The 19783-nt window shown below is 37.6% G+C and overlaps 1 protein-coding gene across 2 annotated transcripts in view; it reads right to left on the bottom strand.

Moving 5' to 3' along the window:
- Positions 1-19532, bottom strand: part of accs (1-aminocyclopropane-1-carboxylate synthase homolog (Arabidopsis)(non-functional)) — a 258310-nt gene extending 238778 nt beyond the window's left edge. The window contains exons 1-15 of one of the 2 annotated variants that reach the window (XR_013196616.1): positions 18599-19530; positions 15633-16237; positions 14495-14554; positions 13195-13265; positions 13012-13081; positions 12825-12891; positions 11272-11369; positions 11087-11164; positions 10174-10274; positions 8544-8633; positions 8178-8223; positions 7951-8092; positions 5321-5463; positions 5047-5200; positions 2580-4122 (exon numbers count right to left, since the gene is read on the bottom strand). Coding sequence is in view for 1 of the 2 variants with exons in the window: in XM_077210325.1 (XP_077066440.1) it covers positions 3716-4122; positions 5047-5200; positions 5321-5463; positions 7951-8092; positions 8178-8223; positions 8544-8633; positions 10174-10274; positions 11087-11164; positions 11272-11369; positions 12825-12891; positions 13012-13081; positions 13195-13265; positions 14495-14554; positions 15633-16237; positions 18599-19211 (2745 nt within the window). In the remaining variant the exon portion in view is untranslated. Of the gene's footprint in view, positions 1-2179; positions 4123-5046; positions 5201-5320; positions 5464-7950; positions 8093-8177; positions 8224-8543; positions 8634-10173; positions 10275-11086; positions 11165-11271; positions 11370-12824; positions 12892-13011; positions 13082-13194; positions 13266-14494; positions 14555-15632; positions 16238-18598 lie in introns of those variants that run through there. The other variant, XM_077210325.1, reaches the window with a different exon arrangement.
- Positions 19533-19783: the final 251 nt, after the last annotated feature.

Raw genomic sequence — 19783 nt, 5'->3', positions numbered from 1 at the left:
ACTTCATAAAATTAACTTGAAGTATACTTCTTTTTCGTAAGGGAAGTGGCATTATGTGTTATCCTACTGTACGGCAATTTACATGGAAGAAGAATAAAAACATACCATGTGGTCCAGGGGGAATTGCAGGTCTACCCTCTTCCTCTCGGTCATCTTCCTCCTCCTAATCACTCCCTGCCTCTGTCCCTCTCTCTGAATCTGGAGCTTCCTCTTCATCCCTCACTGATTCTTCTTTTTCCTCGTCTCCTTCACTTATTTCCTCATCTCCTTCACTTATTTCCTCGTCTCCCTCGCTTATTTCCTTCTCTTCTTCTTCTTCTGTCTTCTCTTGTTCTGACCCTTGTCTCTCTAGTTTACTGCCTTCTCCTTCATTTCCCTCACGTTCTTCCTCCTCTGTAGGCCTACTTTGAATTTTTTTTGCAAAAAGCTGGCAATATCCCCACTTTTAGCCTTCCTTTTCATGGCTCCAGCTACTTTCTTCAACTACTCTTGCCTGCAAAAGTCAATATGTGAAAACCTCTGTTAACACTGTAGGGCCATATGTAGCTAATAAGTAACGTTAGCCTATATAACAAATATAAAATCAGAAAGATTTATCACATGCACACACGTTATGTTTAGATTATTTAATATTGTATTTGTTATTTCCCCACCCAGTTGTAACCTGGTTTCATTGCTGTGATATCTGAGAAGGAACTGGATTTATATGATTTATAGGACTGCTTGGCTAATCAACTGATCGATCTCCTAACTGTATTGTGTGTTGTGTTAATGTAACTACGGCGTAACGGTGACCATCAGTAAACGTTATGGATACAAACAATTTATATTTTTTATTAAGCTGTTCTTAGGCTAATCAAAGGGAAGAGTGCTCTACAAACCACGAGGGAGCGATTTGACCGCTGATTTTGGCTAACGTAATAGACTCGCTGTTTTGATGATGCTGAATCGTCTTTACCATACAATACATTCATTACAAATGTAACTTTAAGTTAAACGTGTGTTTAAACTACACCTGGGGAAACTCACTGTTCAGAGGCCCTGGGGCAGCTCAGTCTCTCCAGTCGGGTTGCAGGGACACCGCTGCAGACTCACTGTGTGTGTGTGAGCCAGACTGAGCGAACGCGCTCTGCACGTTTGAATCAGTGAGGGGCAGGGGGGAGGGGCTGATAATACATTTAAAATTAAAAATTAAATTCTTCACTTTTCGTAAATGTATTGTTTAGTTCACTGTTTTGAGAAGCTTGTGGACATAATAGCGGGTTGTTTTTACAAGTACAGTTTTTGGATCATCAAAGTTAGGGGTGCAGCTGGTGGGGCAAGGCTCTAGAGTGGGGGGCACCTTCCCCCCCTTGCCCCCCTGTAGATCCGCCCCTGCTCAAGGCCCATAGAGAAGGAAATTAATAGTTGAAATAAAGTCCTTATTTTAGGTTTTTCTTTTGCGGACAAAAATTATTCTCGTCGTTTGATAAACTAAGATTGAGCCACTGTAGTCAGTTGGGCTATTTTAACGATGTCTTTAATAACTTTTCGGGGCTGGCAAGTTCAATCCCTGAAGAAGCCTATGGAGGAGTGATCCAGCTCTCAGATTTCATCAAAAATATCTTGATTCGTGTTCCGAAGAGCGAAGGTCTTACAGGGTTGGAACAACATGAGAGTGAGTAAATACTGACAGAATTTTCATTTTTGGGTGAACTATCCATTTAACATGTAATACGCATAAACATGGCATCAGTTTTCACAAATTAACGTTTTTTTAGTTTACACAGAGAAAATAACAATAAAAACTTGTACTTTGAAAACGTTTTTTAAAAGTGTGCATTTTCAGGTCCCCAAAAAAACCAAATGCATCAAAAGTTTTTAGTTGAAACCGGTGACATGTAAACGGCCCCTCACTTCATACTTTTTTGCTTTTATTTTCATAGTGGTGACACCAGAGGCTGAACCACAGTGACCGTCGGAATACATCACAAGTGTTGCTGTCGTCACGGCAACGGCTAAACGGCACAGGAAGGAACAGCTCTCCTCTCTCCGGCAAGGTGGGCTCACAGGAAACACCTAAAATGGTTACTTCCTGTTGCTTGCTTTCTGCCACAGAGCTGAGATCAGTTTTGCCATAGTCTTACAAATACATGCGAGACAGCGGCCTCTGTAAAGGAGCAACATAACACAATGAAAATATAATTTAACATAAAACATTTTAATTGACGATTAATTCATTCGTTCAGTCAGGAGCCCTTAAAACATTTAACACCAATCAAACACCATCTCAAACAAACAGCTTCCAAAGATGTTTTCCTTAGAAACTGAAAAACACCCTTTGACGGTGTCAAAAACAAGGCATTTATGTAACAAATTAATCTTGTAAAGATAAAAGTGTTGGAAAGTAAAGAAATATTTCAAACATTAACTTCTATCCCAAAACAGACAGCCTAGTCAATTAAAATGCTTTTTTCCTCCAACAGAATCAAAAAGAATTTTTTTTTAAAAATCAATTTAGAGGGGTCATAATATACATTATCATTTCACCTGAGGTTCATTTTATAATGTTAGTAACATTTCATCTTTCTTTTTTGTACATTTTGCACTCTTTGACATTTAATTAAGTCTGTTTGCAGCATTTAGTCAATAAAAGTTATTAATTTAATAAAAGTCTCTTCACAAAGCTGCAACAGATTTTTTTTAACAGCTCAAATTACTGCTCAAATTGTTAAAATTTCACTGAAAAGTTCAAGGGTCTTGTAAAAATAAATATCTGTCTCTCGTTTCAAATGTTGGGATCTTTAACAGGATAAATTTACTTGAAAAGCAATAGCATGAAAGATTAAGACTTGATAGACTATCTTGAATAGACTTTTGTCTTGCTGCACTATCAAATACAGTTTCACTTGTATTAATCATATATGCAGTGATGCTTAAAGGGATAGTTCACCCCAAAATTAAAATTGTGTCATAATTTACTCCCCCCTCATGTTGTTCCAAACCTGTATGAGTTTCTTTCTTCTGTTGAACACAAAATAAGATACTTTAAAGAATGCCAGAAACCAGACAGTTGATGGACCCCATTGACTTCCATATTATTATTTTTTTCATACTATTGAAGTCAATGGCTACTGTCACCTGTCTGGTTCCTGATATTCTTTAAAATATCTTATTTTGTGTTCAACAGAAGAAAGAAACTCATACAGGTTTGGAACAACATGAGGGGGAGTAAGTGATGACAATTTACATTTTTGGGTGAACTATCCCTTTAAGTAAATTCCTCTTGTTTTAAGGATTTCTTTGATATTTTGAGAGGAAAATTAATATTGGGATTGTTTTTGCAGCGAGTAGCACTGAGAGGCAAGTTTTAGGATCTGAAAGTTACAATATATTTTCATTTTTTAAAAATAAAACTGGTTCCTTATGATAAGACCCCTTTAAATCAATTTAAAGACAACAGATTGGATACTTACAATTTGATATGAGCGCAATTAAAGGGCCAGTCTCCGATTACAGTGACGGCCAAGGTAATAAAGTATAACACATCCAAGAATAACAACACTTTCCTATACTGCTGCGGTGACTCTCCACAATTCTGTTTCAATCTCTTATTACAGGGTTCGCAGTGGTGCTGCTTCTGCAATAACAGACTTTGTCTTTAAACTGTACATAAGGTGAACATATCATTCATTAAAAAAGTATTTGTATTGTAACTTGTTTCTACCAACTGTCACTATTTCCTGGCTTTTTCTAGCAGGTCTGTGAAAACATCCAATTGGGTTGGGTCCTTTCCGGCAGCTAGCTCAGGCTTGTGCTTCTCCAGCCAATCAGACGAGCGGATCTGCTGCCGCAGAGTACCTATCAGAGAGTCCAGACTCTCTGAACGGATGTCGGATTGGCCATTTAGTATCACAAAGCTCTCATCAGCCAATGAGACGGGCTCTGCCTTAATGTCCACATTGTCAAGTTTGGTTTGAACGCTTGAGGTCTTGAGTGTTGGGTCTTTGCACTCATCTATTGTCTTAGCGTCTTCCCTCCTCGCTGTCCCGCTGCCGTCATCCCGTTTGTCCGTCGTCCGCTGCGTTTCAAGAATCGAAGAGTCCTGAAGCTCTTCTAATGCGTTTTTAATCCTCTGCACACCTGAAGAACAGTGATGTGAGAAGAATTAATGCCAATGTCAGATGGTTTGGGGTAAGCTATGCCACTTATTTAAATTGCTGCACAACACTTGCATTTTGATAAATTAGGAAATGTTTTTCAAAAGCGATTTTCATCAATCTGCAATATTATTATTTTTTTTAAATAGAAACATTTGTCATAGTATTTCCTGCTTTGGAGGCAAAACTTCCTATTAGTTTAGTCCATGGCACAGTTTACCCCAAACCCGGTGAAACAATTTACCCCACAGATACCTTTTTTGGATACCTTCTTATCTTTCAAATAAAAAGGTCTTAAAAAAGGTCAACAGATAAATAACAATATACTAATAAAACAAAAATGTACAAATAAATCAAAGTATACAATGACTGTGGCAACTTCAACCATTGAAAGGATAACTATGACAAAGGTATCGCTTTCCTTATTCAAACTGATTTTTTTTCATGAATATATGATGTACCTGAAGAATGAAAGCTGTCAAATACTTGAATATTTACATGAGCAAATATAATGCTCATAGTCATGTGAAATGTCTTCATATCTATATCAGCAACCATTATTTTGCATGAAAATGGTTTCATTGAAAAAATTAAACACTACTTCATTTATATTGTCTTTCAATAATCCAAACACTTTTTAAATACCTCTTCAAAAATATGGCTATTTTCAAGGGTTTCCAGGACTTCCATTTCAAAAGTCAAAGTACTTCAAGCACCTTGTACAAACACTATTTTTTAATAATTGTATCATTATTAAAATTGATAAATAAAATGGACACATTAAAAAAAAAAGGGGGGGGGGGGTGTTGGGGACCGAGCTTACCCACATCTTTCCCCACTCCCCCAAACTACATAAGATACTACAAGAAGACAGGAACTAAAATAGATATGAGATCGATCAACAAACCTAGCTGTAGTTTGTGCTGTTGATCAGTGAAGATGATTCTGAACCAGCCTGGAGACCCACAGCTGAAGGCCTGACCGCAGCTCAGCAGAACCCTGTGCTTGAGGAAACACCTCCACACAGACAGCTCCTCAGCAAACGTCTTCTCCTTCAGATACTACACAAACATCACACACAAACTTGTTGCACTTTAAAGAGTTCAGATGCAGACATCTCTTCTAAACGTGCTATGAGTGGTTAGTGTAAACTGTAATGTAAACGCCTCCTGTGACCTCACCTTACTCAAGTCTGCCCAGATGAAGAATCCCGCGCCCCTGTGCAGGAAAGGTACGTCCAGTTTCTTCAGCTCTTCCGTCAGGAAGATGTGAGCCTCTCTTAGCCTGCGTCTGTTCTCCGGGAGGAACTCACTATTCAGCCAGTCTGGAAACAGCAAGAATTCGTTATTTGCTGTTGTGAACGAATAATTATTTTGAGTCAGATCTTGTCAATGAATCAGTCTAAACCAGGGGTTCTCAAACTTTTTGGGACCCGGGACCCCTTAGAGCAGAGAAAGATTTCCAAGGACCCCCTCTCATAACAATAACTGTCTGTGATTAATATGCTTAAAACTATTTGTACTCTTAAATGCCATTGGAATTAATTGCATTGTAATCTTTTTCACCCTAAAAAATTAAGACCTGTTTTATAGAACAGAAACACATGTCAGTTTAAATCATGTTAATACCACTTATACTTGTAAACAGTTGAGTCCAAATGCAATTTGAATAAAAGACCCATAGCATTTACACTAAGTAATTTATCTTAAAAGCTTTCATAAAATCAACAGCAAGACAGCAAGCACAGGCTTTTTCTAATAGAACCAAACATTAAAATTCCCTATAATTAAAATTAAAACATTAACATTTTACATTAAAATAATAGTTCAACCAAAATGGTTATTCATCATTTACTCACCCTCAAGTTTTTCCAAACCTGAATGAGTTTCTTTCTCCTGCTGAACACAAAAGAAGATATTTTGAAGAATGTCAGTAACCAAACAGTTGATGAACCCCATTGACTTCCATGTTTTTTTTAAAAAAAGTACCAGAAACTGTTTGGTTTCACCACATTCTTCAAAATATCTTCTTTAGTGTACAGCAGGAAAAAGAAACTCATTCAGGTTTGGAACATCATGAGGGTGAGCAAATGATGACACTTTTCATTTTTTTGGGTGAACCATCCATTTAAAATAACATTTAAATTATGTAATGTTTACATGCATCAACTTTAAAATAATGAACTCATTGCACCTTATATCAATGGCAGAACAATCAACAAATCATAACAGAATTAACACTGTTGCAGAACCCATCCTAGTAATTAAGTTAAACCAAACTTTTATTTTGGCGGGTTGTAGTGAATAAATGTTTTGTATTGTTATTATTTATGTAGGCCTAGTGGCGGTATGTTTTTAGTAAAGCCCTGAATATTTTGCTACCTTTTTTTTTCTCATAGAGCAAAACAATTAATCAGAAAAACAAATGTGAATAAGATTACAGCTGCCGTGATTACCTAATCATGAAAAGTGCATATTACAGTTTTATTTACATTTTACCCTTTGCATTAAAGGTACTTACAACGTGCTTTTGCAGCGTTGAGCATTGTAGCCAATCACAGACATGTCTGTTGAACGCATCGGCCAATCAGAGGAGTTTAAACGAGTCGCTGTGCTGAAGATGTGTTTTGCGCGAGCTCACCAAGTTCTAAATTTTTCGCAAACCTGTCATTATTATTGGCAATAACCTTAAGATGCAAATAAGAGATTCACTGCAATGTATTTGATATTCTTGATGCTGCTCTGATGCACTCCATTACGCACCGCTCTGTTTGTTGGATGACAAAAAGTTCAGCGGTCTAACGTTAGCTCATCAATGTCAAAATGATTAAAGAATGCGGGGCTTACCGTTCACAGAAGGATGTTAACAGTGAACGAACGCCTGGTAAAATGTAAATAAAGATTTAATATTTGACAACTGTAATTATTTCATTAATACAATAAGCCTTTCTTTTTCTGTGTTCCCTTAAATCGCTTTTATAATCAATTCATTAATTTAAATAAAAATACCCAATTTTAGTTTGGGCTAAAGCCCCGAATATCCACTGACCCTAGAACCGCCCCTATTTTTGTATCAAATTAAATGCTGCAACGTTCTCAAAGTGACTCATATCTGGAGATGACGCTCTTGTGTAAAGGCAAAAGGCTCATACATTTTTACTCATGTAGGCCTATGCCGCCTATCAAAGAGAATGAAAGCCGGTGTCCGCCATATAAAACTATAAAAAAGGTAGTTTAATTGTGACTTTTTAACCTCACAATTCTGACTTTAAAGTCACAATTACCTTTTCTTTTTCTTTTTTGTATTCAGTGGCGGAAACGGGCTTCCATTACAAATGACATAGGCAAGCTACTAAACGTCTTAAACAATATTAATTTAAAAAAGTTTAAATAAACTGACAGATAAAAAAAAAAGAACTGAAAATTTAAACCTAGCCTCTTAGCTTTGATTTTACAACTAGGCTACTGTATATTCGCGGATTCACTTTTCTCTCTGGATATGCGCGCGCGTTTGTGGGGGGAGAGAAAGAGAGAGCAGGAGCGCTCTGCCAAGAATTTCCCCAATGGACTGGATTCCGCGATTCCGTTCATAAGGTTCTAAAATTATTTTGCCCCCTGGCAACGTGTCGGGTCCGCGGACCCCATTTTGAGAACCACTGGTCTAAACGATTTGTTCATGAATTAGGCTCTTATGGTACTTGAGTTCAACTCAATGACTTTTATGATCCAGTAGCAATGGTTAATTGCCCACTGGAAGGAAATATTATTAGGAAATAATGTGTTTAAACAAAGCAAGGAAAAAAAATGTGTACCTCTATCTCGGAAAAGCTGGGCCATCTGGTATTGTGTGAGTCCCGGGACTCCGTGGAAGGCGCCCAGCTGATCCAGGGCCTGTACCAAATCCCTGTTCTCCGAGTGGACCACGCCAACTCGCATCCCTGCCATTGCAAAGTCCTATATTTGTACATAACAGAAAGTCTGAATGCAGTGCTGCAATGCCAAGAATCTGAGGTAAGGCTTTTCTGACAGTTCAAATTACCTTACTGACGCCCCACATAACATGGGTTCTCTGGGGATCTGGCAACCTGTGGAAACATTAGTGTAGTTTGTGATGATTAATACAAACACACTCACATGCACCCTGAATTAAAGCAGCCACTTCTGACATTACAATAAAGATTAAAATAATGCTTAAATTTTAATTTGGACAACATTTTCATTTTTGGGTGAAGTACACTTTTAAGTGGTTTGACTTGTATTCATTAAAAAATTCAATTTATCTTGACACCTAATGATGTATATTTCAATTTAAGCAAAGGGCATGTCAGATAAATATACGCAAGACTAAGAAAATTAGAGTAAACAAAATAATAATAGAGAGATAATTTATGTGCATGCCTCTCACCCGTCCAAGCTGAGAACACTGCGAAAAGTGTCTGTCTCGCTGAACACAGAGAGCATGTAAATCTCATCTATGATCACATGAAGCTGGTGCCTGGAGCATGTGAGAGAGAAGCAATGTGTAAATGAGTGCAGTTGAGGCCAGAAATTAACATTCAAATGACATGCGTGAACACAAATGCAATGTCTCATCAATAATGTGCAACTTGAAACGCATGAAAACATTTGGAAAACAAAGTGTGATCAGAGACCCAGTTAGTTAGCAACCCAAAAAATTAAGAGATTTTTTTTTAATCGTTTACTCATCCTCATGTTGTTCGAAACCTTCAAAGTTTGATGAACGCCATTTTACATACTTCACAAATATAAAGTGACTAGAGCAGCAATGATTTGTCTGGTACTTTGAGCCTGCTCTCACTATTCGCTTTCATTATATGGACAAAGAACAGCATAAACATTCCTAAAAACAGCTGTTGCATTACACAAAAGAAAGTCTAAGTTCGGAATAAGGGTGAATAATATATGATCATTTTCAATTTTGGAATCATTAAGTAGCTTTAATAAACATACCTTATATTAGACATTACTGGTTAGCATCTTGATACAAAACAATGACACTGACATGTTTTAAGATATGTCAGTGCAAGTTGCTTTCAGTTAAAACAGCGCGAAAATGGATTTTAGTCTGGGACTAGCTTAAAGGGTTAGTTCACCCAAAAATGAAAATTAAGTCATTAATTACTCACCCCCATGCTGTACCAACCCCGTAAGACCTTCGTTCATCTTCGGAACACAAATGAAGATATTTTTGATTAAATCTGAGAGGTGGATCACTGCTACATAGGCTGCCAGAGGGAATGAAACTTGACGGCACAGAAAGTCATTAAAGAACATGTTTAAATATTCCATGTGCCTACAGTGGCTCAACTATAAGTTTATCAAGCGACGAGACTACTTTTTTTCCGAAAAAAAAAAACATAAATAACGACTTTATTCGACTATTCCTTTTCTTCCTTGTGGGCCTGAGACGAGAGTTCAAGAGATTTCCACGACGCATGCGCGAGAACTGAGAAGAGGACGTTCTTCTTCTAATACTTCTTGTTCAGTTCTCGCGCATGCGTCGTGGAAATCTCTTGAACTCTCGTCTCAGGCCCACAAGGAAGAAAAGGAATAGTCGAATAAAGTCGTTATTTATGTGTTTTTTTTCGGAAAAAAAGTAGTCTCGTCGCTTGATAAACTTATAGTTGAGCCACTGTAGGCACATGGAATATTTAAACATTTTCTTTAATGACTTTCTGGGCCGTCAAGTTTCATTCCCTCTGGCAGCCTATGTAGCAGTGATCCAGCTCTCAGATTTAATCAAAAATATCTTCATTTGTGTTCCAAAGATGAACGAAGGTCTTACGGGGTTGGTACAGCATGGGGGTGAGTAATTAATGACTTAATTTTCATTTTTGGGTGAACTAACCCTTTAAGCTGTGAAACCAGGGGTAAGAGCCGACGGATCCATATGCTTTCAAATCGCTCTCACTGTACTTTGATGTCATACACCGATTGGTCTGCACAGCGCCGCTTCAAGTCAAACACACCTAATTGTTTTGGTTCAATGTTTGTGAGAAACTGTTTGAACTCACATTTTGGCAAATTGTAGAAAGCTGATCATCTCTTCAGATGAGTACATTTCTCCAAGTGGATTCTGGGGGTTTAACAGGATAAGGGCTTTGATGTTCAATCCCTATATAAAGAAAATACAATTTTAAGAGATCCATACATTGAGTTTTAAGTGTGTACATATGTTTGCATCTTTAAGTTAAAGTGTCTTTATTATGCATTTGAAAGGCTCCTAACTGTGTTATGGAGGTCTCCTAAAATAGTTTTAAATACGTTAAAGGTCACAAAACACTTGAATTTTCTCATTTCTCAGTCTGACAATGGTTCGTTTGAAGATTCAGTTTCTATATATCCCTCCTTTCCGAGAGCCTACTCTGCTCTTATTGGTCAGACGACTTAGTCTGTTGGGAACTTCTGATTGGTCACCGCTTCGTTGTACTGTTTACAATGAGTGTTGGAAACGAAACGGCGATTACCATATCTGAATTTCAGCTCCGGATCTTCCTCAGCACTTGATACACAATGATACAAACCGTAACGACGGTGTCAATTCCAACGCAAGTCCTCATCATTTTGAACTGCACGCAAAGTGGATTTGCAGTGCTAAAAATGACCTTCTCAACATGTTGACAACACAAACCTAACTCTTCCAGGCTTCAGCTACAACTACAGTGTTTGATGGTAAAAGTAGACGTTGTTCATCGGCTGACATTATGCAAATTTGTTACATACATTTGTAACAGGAAGAGAGACTGGAATTGCTGACGACTCGTTTCTGCAGTTCAGAATCTATTCTTTCTTTTGGGAGACAATAAATGTATTTATCGTGCACTTTAAAACTTTGCCACCCTTTTACATTCACAAACAGCCATATTACACACTGCATGTAAGGTAATATTCAAAAATGCATAACAGGAGCACTTTAAATAAAATAACCTCTTTTTTGGCATCTTTAAGGGAGTTCTCCAGTTTCTCAACAGTTAGCTGGAAAGGTCTGACATCACTTCCTGTGAGCTGCACAAACACAAATATATAAGTATAAATCTTAAATAAAACAGAAAACCACTATAACATGTCAGCGTTACATTATTAAATCTTACACCTGAGCTTTCGCTAAGCACCTGATTATAAAGTGGCACATGGTGTAGCATGACACTGCTGTACAAGCCTACGTCCTCCGTTATAACACCATAGAAGGGCGACGGGATGAGAATGGCATCTGTAAAACAAGCAAAAAAAATATGAAAAACGTCCTTCAATTTGTATATGTGAGGCTAAAACACAGATGTGTGTTTGAGATTGATGCACTGTTAAAGAAAATCATTGAAATGGAATAGTTGAATTCATTGGGCTGAGAAAATCGACTGACGGAGAATACAGAGTGGCGGAGAGTGCCGAAGAGCAACGGAAAGTACCGAGTGAATGCGTAAGAAAGCGAAACTAACATGGCAGATGCATGAGTGCAGAACTAAAGTGCAGTGAAAGTTGGAAAATGCGATCATTTCAGGGAGATATCGACGTGGATTTAATGCACAAGTAGTTTCTGTATGAAGATATCTTACACAGAAAAATTAAAAGACTGCAGTGAGTAACACACAAGACAGGAAACGCATCAGCAATCGGTAACGTCACCGACACTGATGGTTATCAACCTAATTGAATCTACTTGAACCAAACTGAACAATTACTGTCTAATCTGACAAATACAAGAGCTGAAAATTGATTTAGAGTTGTCCCCTATGGTTGGCTGAAGCTTTTTTCGAGTTAAAAGCAGAAACTGATGTGTAAAATTCCCAGATAACTCAACACAGATTCAGTTCACATAATATAAAAAACAAAAGAAGAAATCCACACACCAAAATAGTTCAAAGTCCAAGATGCATTGAGAAGATGTTACTTTACATGAGAATCTTCAGTAAAACATTTTCTCGATGGATCTTGAACTTCTTTGGTGTGTGGATTCCATCTTTTGTTTTTTATATCTGTAAAACAAGCACACATTATCAGGTACTATTTTCAGACACATACAGTCACTTATTTTGTTTATTTTTGCTCAATGTTTACACAATTACTTAAAAAGCTAACAAATAAAAATAAAGATGTACATATTTTCTCAAATCAATACAATAGTCTGTAAATACTGTAGAAATTGTTTATCCATGTCCAATGCTTTCAATATATTTTGAAACACAAAGGAGAACTAACACTTGGTTATTCGGCAAGCAGCCAATGCTACTGGTCTATGCAAGTCATTTCAAAATGGCTAAATATTAACAGATTAATGAGCCTGGCCAATATACACTACACTACCATTCAAAAGTTTGGGGTTCATATGATTTAAAAAATATATATATATTCAGCAAAATGTATTAAATTGATCAAAAGTGACAGTAAAGACCTTTATAATGTTACAAAAGATTTATATTTCAAATAAATGCTGATATTTTGATATGCTTTCTATTCTTTAAAAGAATCCTGAAAAACAAATATTTAGCAGCACAACTGTTTTCAACATTGATAATAAGTGTTTCTTGAGCAGCAAATCAGCATTTTGAATAATTTCTGAAGGAACATGTGACACTGAAGACTGGAGTAATGATGCTGAAAAATCTGCATATTCAGCAATAAAAGAGCAGTTGTATTCTGTAGTGATCAGATGGTCCTGGTCTCATACCTTCTGGGTCACAGAGTGTTGCTGCTAAAGCCGAGAACAGAGACCCACAACCGTTCATAACAACAACCTGCAAAAAAACAAGCATGTAAACTGGATTTCTCTTTTTAAAGAAAGAGGAAAACTAACAGAAATAACACGGATGGTTTAATATCATCATGCTGATGTGTGCAAAAGCAGAAAAACTCACATTCTCTGGTTTTAGAGGTTTGGGAGAATGGCAGTAGTCTGACAGGAACTTAGCAACTTCCTCTCGAAGGCTTTGGGGGGAAAGAATTCAGACACAAGAACATCAATACCGTGAAACAAAAACCTAAGCACTTGATTTCAAGGAATTATAGTTTCTACACAGTTATGGGTAATGTAAGCTTACAAACTGTGGCCTTTCCAATCGTGGTATTGTAAGAAAGCAGGGTCAATGTGAAGCATGTCAGGTCGCATCAGCTGACGGAGAAACCAAGAATCACAATGTGCAACAAACATTGAAAAGTGATATCCAGGCAGTGTGATAATCCTTTATATTTTTGTGCATGCAAAGATTTTTGAAAGGCTCTCTTTTTGTAATAACACTTTATTATTCTTCTGAAGACAATGCAAGTGACACTTGCATGTCCAAAACTTAATAGGGTGGTTGCTAGGACATTGGTATGCTGTTGCTAAGGTGCTCTGAGTGGCATTTAGCTTGTTTTTATTCATGGTATGCGGTTGCTATAGTCCTCTGTGAGGCATTCTGCGAGATATTCAGTTGCTAGCGTGTTTTGGGTGGTTTCTCACTGGCTAAAATAGCACATCCTCAAGACTCCATGATATTGTAAAGTATATCTCACATTCTTTTTCTAAAGTAAGGGAGTGCTTACATGACACAGGCTGTGTCCAAAATCGCCCCCTGTAGCCTTAAATGGTGCACTATTTGAGGGGACAGCCTCAAATGGACACTATTGAGTGCACTCATTCAATCCCACAATGCACCGCCAAAACGAGTTTAAAACCGATGTACGTTCAACGGCTAGAGAATACCCATAATGCACTGTGAGAGTCGCACCGTTTAATTCCGTGTCTGACCAGAAGATGGCGCCTGCAGCTGAATCCTGTATGATATGATGCTGTAGCCACATTGGACCAACGGTATGGAAAATGAATGGATGTAAAAATCCCTACTTAATTATTACATTGCTTAATTAGGGCTTATTTATTGTTACTTTCCATGACAGAGTTATAGAACTCTTTTCATTACTATTGGAGCTACCAGTTTGCAAAGTTTCAAATGATTATTAAACAGCAAGCACAAACTACGAAAACATTCAGCCCTTCAAGCACACTCATTGTCCGAATTCACTCACTCGTTTACATTCACTCCCTAAAGTGAAGTTTCAGCTAAACAGCTGTCTTCCTTTACAAAGTGACATCACCAACTACTGGCCTGGCAGCAGAACAACTTTTTTTTAGTAATTTTCGCGTAACCGTGTGAACGGGGATGGTTTTGACAACGTTATCACCTGTACGCAAAACTTTTCCAAAAAACTTAAAAACTTTTCAGTTTTTAGTACATCTGTCGTGTAAGCATAAGTTTAACAGTTTTTATTCACCCACTTTGTTGCCAACCAGATGAAAACAAAATGAATGAAAAAGGATCTTCGCTAATGAATGCAAAACAAGTAAATCACATCTCTTACCCTTTTCTGTAGGAGGTCAAAGCATAGCTTGTTTTCACTGGTTCCCAAGTTTATAATGCCCTGAAATAAATAATATTAAAAACCACAGCAAATTACCGCTCAGCAGAAGCTAGATAAACACACACAAAAAAGTGTATTAAAATGAGAAAAACCACACAGATTTTCAGCTGAATTTCCCAAGAGACTTGTGGCCACTGCGTCAACCAAAGCAGTGCCTTTAAAACCAAGACTTGCTTTATACAAAGCTTAAAATATAAGAACAAGCGAGAACTCTCAGACAGAGACAGAGAATGAACTAAGCAAGTGACTACAAATGGGTAGTTGACATGTAATGCAGTAATTTGTCTCAATAATCTCTAATACAAGCAGGTTTTATGAAATCATTAAATCAGATATTATATGGAATATTATCCTGTAATTGGAATATTGTTTTAAAAATTAATGCCAAACTGCAAGATGATTTAAAATGAACTAGTTAAAGAAAAATATTATTAAAAATTGTACAAAAAGGCCTGGCAAAGAAATGTTTACTTGAAATAAAATTTTGAAAATATGAAATTTTCAGTTAATTTAAACTAGGTATATAGCCCCTCCTAACTAACCAATTCTTATACATTACTATGATTTACTACCATGCGGGCCTGAACTGTGCAGTAAAATGTATATTTTTTTTACTGATGGTGTATGTCTAGATTTGGAAAAATAAATTATACATTTTACAACTTCATATACTTGCACTACGTTCAAACGTTTGGGGTTTGCAAGACATTATAAACGTCTACTTTTAATTTTGATAAATTTAATGCATCACTGCTGAATATATATCAAATAAAAAAAATCTTACTGCCCCCAAACTATCTATCTCTCTATATATAGGTGCTGTCTAATCGATAACTTATCACATCTAACATAAAAGTTATATTACATACAAACTTTTATGTTTGATGATTTGACAGCACATACGCACATAGACTATGACATGAGAAACTTCACCTAAATTGTTATGCTGATAATATGATTTGTACTGCAAAGTAAAATGCATTAAATAAAAATGTAAACTTGCAACATTTTCATTCAATTTTGAAAACACTTGATAATGAATAATAATAATAAATTGGTACTGTTTCCAGGGACTAACATGAGGGTTTGAATTCTCGTCGTGTTTGTTGGCATGATACTGGTTGTAGCCTTCCTGCAGGATTCCCTGATGCAGCCGCATGCTGTTGCCACGTCGAGACAGGTACGGGCTGTACTGGGGTGTTTGATCACCCCAAAGCATGTTGGGTACAGCTTTGGCACTGTTGGGTATCAGGGTTTGTGAGGAGCTGGGCACAGGGGGAATTTCCCTGCTCGTGGTGGCACTCTGGTCTTCCATCCCACGTGCCGAGCTCAGGACTCTGGTCAACATGGACATAAGACGAAACTCATGTTCTCTCTCTTGCTTCGCTCGTCTCTCCTCCTGCTGCTCCCTCCGTTCCTCGGCCCGCGCCTCCTGCCGCATCCGGGCCTCCTCCAGAGCGAGGAAACGCTCTTCTGCTGTCTGCTGCCAGCTTAGATACCCAGCCAGAGCGCTCGATAAGCCCTCATCCCCCCCGCGAACCACCCGCCGACGCTTCCTCTGATGGAACGATCCGGAAACCCCTTCCTGGTCACCATGGCTACCTCCATCTCTCATCGTCGTGGGAGCAGTTGCTGGGGATACACCTGCGCCGGAGGAGCCAGTCATGTTTTGGTCACTGCAATCTGTGGTGTGGTATATAAATAAATAAATAAATAAATAACATTAAATCAGTCCTGTTTAAAGTTTTTAAAAAATCCTCATCAACTGAAAACATAATTAGGAATTAAACAATCCTCTCAAAATTCTATTAAAACGACAGTTGGTGTGATAACATGCCAATACTGTCGAGAACATCTGCGGTGCTGAAAGTAAGGCACTGAATACCAAACTGTGCCAACAGCAGACACAACAATTCACTTGGCATAAACACTGCAATGCCTATGCACTGTTAAATAAAATTTAGACAGTCCGTCTAAATAAATATGGATTATCAGCTAAAGCTGGTAGGACAGGTGCAGGTCCATAGATATGTATACGTAGAAGCCACATTCGAACAGTCCAGATACTGCAGCCCGTATTCAGCGTGTGTCAATCACAGTAAAAATCAATAATGCCACAACATTGCATAGCAACATTTCAAAAGTGAGTTGTGTTCGGTTTGTGTTATTATATGCATTGCATTAACAATATTACAGGTTCTACTATGGTACTTATTAATGGTTTTACTTTTACTATGGCATTTAACTTTTTAATGTTCTGTTAGCGGATGCCTTCTTGTTATATTTTGTTCGCTTTGCAAAATCATCTGCTGAAGTCTTTAGCAGATATAGATATTCATATGCGTCTAACTTCATAATGGCTTACGTATAGCGGCCCACAGAAACAGCTGCTAATGAGGCATCTATCCATGGCCCAGGACCATAGATCAACATGAAGGGATGGGTCACCCAAAAATGAAAATTCTGTCAGTACTCACTCTCATCTCGTTCCAAACCTCTAAGACTTTTGCTCATCTTCAGAACACAAAGGAAGAACTTTGATGAAATCTGAGCAAGTTCTGTACTCTCCATTGACAGCTACGCAACTACCAGTTTGATGCTTCACAAAGTTCATAAAGAGATCGTAAAACTAATCCATATGATTTGAGCAGTTTAGTCCAAATTTTCTGAAGAGACTCGTTCGCTTTATATGATGAACAGATTGAATTTAGGCTTTTATTCACATTTAAACATTGATTAACATGAACAGAAGCTCAACCGAACCTGCTTGACACATGAGAACAAACCTCTCGCGGAAGCTCAAACGTGCTGCATAAAACATGAGAATGAACCTCATTGGTTCTCGCACACACCAAGCGAACATGCTTGAGATTTCATTTACAACTGATGTGTAACTCAATGTTTATATGTGAATAAAAGACTAAATTCAATCTGTTCATCATATAAAGCAATCGAGTCTCTTCAGAAAATGTGGACTAAACCGCTCAATTCATATGGATTAGTTTTACGATCTCTTTATGAACCTTTTGAAGCATCAAAGTGGTAGTTGCGTAGATGTCAATGGAGTGGCAGAAAGCTCTCAGATTTCTTTAAAAATATCTTCATTTGTGCACCGAAGATTAACAAAAGTCTTACGGGTTTGGAACAACGTGAGGATGAGTTAATGATGACAGAATTTTCATGTTTGGGTGAACTATCCCTCTAAAAATCTTGATGTTTTTCAAATTATCAAGGCTACATCCAAGTACTGCTACTTTTTTGCACACTGTTGCAATGAAAATATTATAAAGATTCCAGAAGCTCAACTGGGTAACAAGGTCATGGGTTTCATTCTCACACTAAAGAAATGCACAATTTGATTGCACTGCAGTGCAAGAAGAAATAAGTAATAATAAACATGCCAAATGCATTAATTTATAAAACATACACTATGTTCAAACGTTTGGGATCAGTAAGATATTTATTTTAAAGAAATTAATACTTTAACTCAGTAAATATTTTATTAAATTGAACAAAAAGAATATATATAAAAAATATAAGTATATAATGATACAAAATGTTTTCTATTTCAAATAAATGCAGTTCTTTTTTTATACCTTTCTCTATTCATCAAAGAATTCTGAAAAATTGTTATTATGGTTTCCACAAAAATATTAAGCTGCACAATCAGTTTCAGCATTGATAATAATAAATGTTTCTTGAGCAGCAAATCAGAATACTAGAATGATTTCTGAAAAATCACATGTCTCCACATGACAAACTAAGCAGTCATCACAGGAAATAATTACATCTTTAAAATTATATTATAATAGAAAACAATTACTTTAAATTGAAATAATATTTCACAATATAAATATTACTATATTTTTAATCAAATTAATGCAGCCTTGTGAGCAAAAACATCTTTTTATCATGAATTAATAGAATAGAGTAGAACATTACAAACCAATTGGTAATGTATTTGGTTGCTGTTGCACTACTGAAATATGCATCCATACACATCCATGTTTGTTTATCTATTCATCTACAGAATGTTTATGATACCTGATGGGGAACAGATGACACGTGTGTTTCCCTGCTCTCCGTCCATCTCAGCTTGTTCGTCTGTGTTTGGACCAGTATTTTTGTCTTCACCACCGGCTTCATCCTCCTCATCAACAGGTCCGAACTCGTAGAGCATCTCGGGAGGGCCCGCCGCTTCATCATCCGAGCTCATCACTTCCGTCTTGATCTCCAGGATTTCACCCGCTCTGGGCGGGTTAGTCTCTGACCCCTGCAGTCCGATCACCTGGTTCGCAACCGAACCGCTCCACAAAGGCAAAGTAGAACCCGAGGTTGCGGCTGATCGGTTACTCTGAGCCCTCTCCATCAGCTCGTAATACCTCGCGGATCTCAAAGTCTTCTGTTTGTACTCAAGCTTCAACTTTTTGATCTTCTCCCTGCATTGATCCCCGGTCCGGTTGATGCCCTTCTGTCGCAGAGTGCTGGCTATTCTGTTGAACACATGCTGGTTTCTGAGACAGGTTACCAGCTCGGTTTGGACCGGCACGTCCGACCAGATCTGCAGCAGCTCCAGTACCTCTGGTTCGGACCAGTTGCTGCCGCGTTCGTACTTTTTACCGTATACGTGAATCAAATGCATCGCAGCACTACACATAAAGCTACAGTATTATATTTATAGATTGCTGCAAATATGTTCACGCATTGGTATGCCACCGCGTTTATGTGATTAACAGCAAATGCATTAAAATATTAAAACTCCAACGTGTGTTACTGTAATCAATCATCTAAAACGAGCACTGGTAGCCTACTTTACCCAGACCCGAACCAGATTCCTTTACTTTCTAAAACAGTCTTGATGCATTTTCAGCTCGATGCTTTTGTTCTTTATTCAAACAAGTCCTGATACATCCGGGTTCACGGCACATGCGTGCTGTCCTTATTCCGGGATAAATTTGGACCGTGACAACAAAGAACGGCGCTGCGCATGCGCTGAAAGAGGCCCGTTGAGGAGACTCACTTGTTGCTCGGGCGCGCCATCTAGTGCATACATTAGCATTTTGAGCCATTGCGCGATATTTATTCACGTTTACTTATTAGTGAGGTGGATTGGCATTTGTTAATATTGTTGAATTAGACAACAGAAAAATGAACATATGTTATAATGACAATTAAACTATTTTTTTCCTAATTTCTTTAGTGTGTCTGGATGTATTGATGCACAGTTGT

Source organism: Siphateles boraxobius, unplaced genomic scaffold (genome assembly GCF_051911475.1).
Source record: "Siphateles boraxobius isolate OS27281-9 unplaced genomic scaffold, OSU_SipBor_1 65, whole genome shotgun sequence".
NCBI lineage: Eukaryota > Metazoa > Chordata > Actinopteri > Cypriniformes > Leuciscidae > Siphateles > Siphateles boraxobius.
Note: the sequence above shows the minus strand (reverse complement) of the source record. Positions and strands in the feature narration are given on the sequence as shown.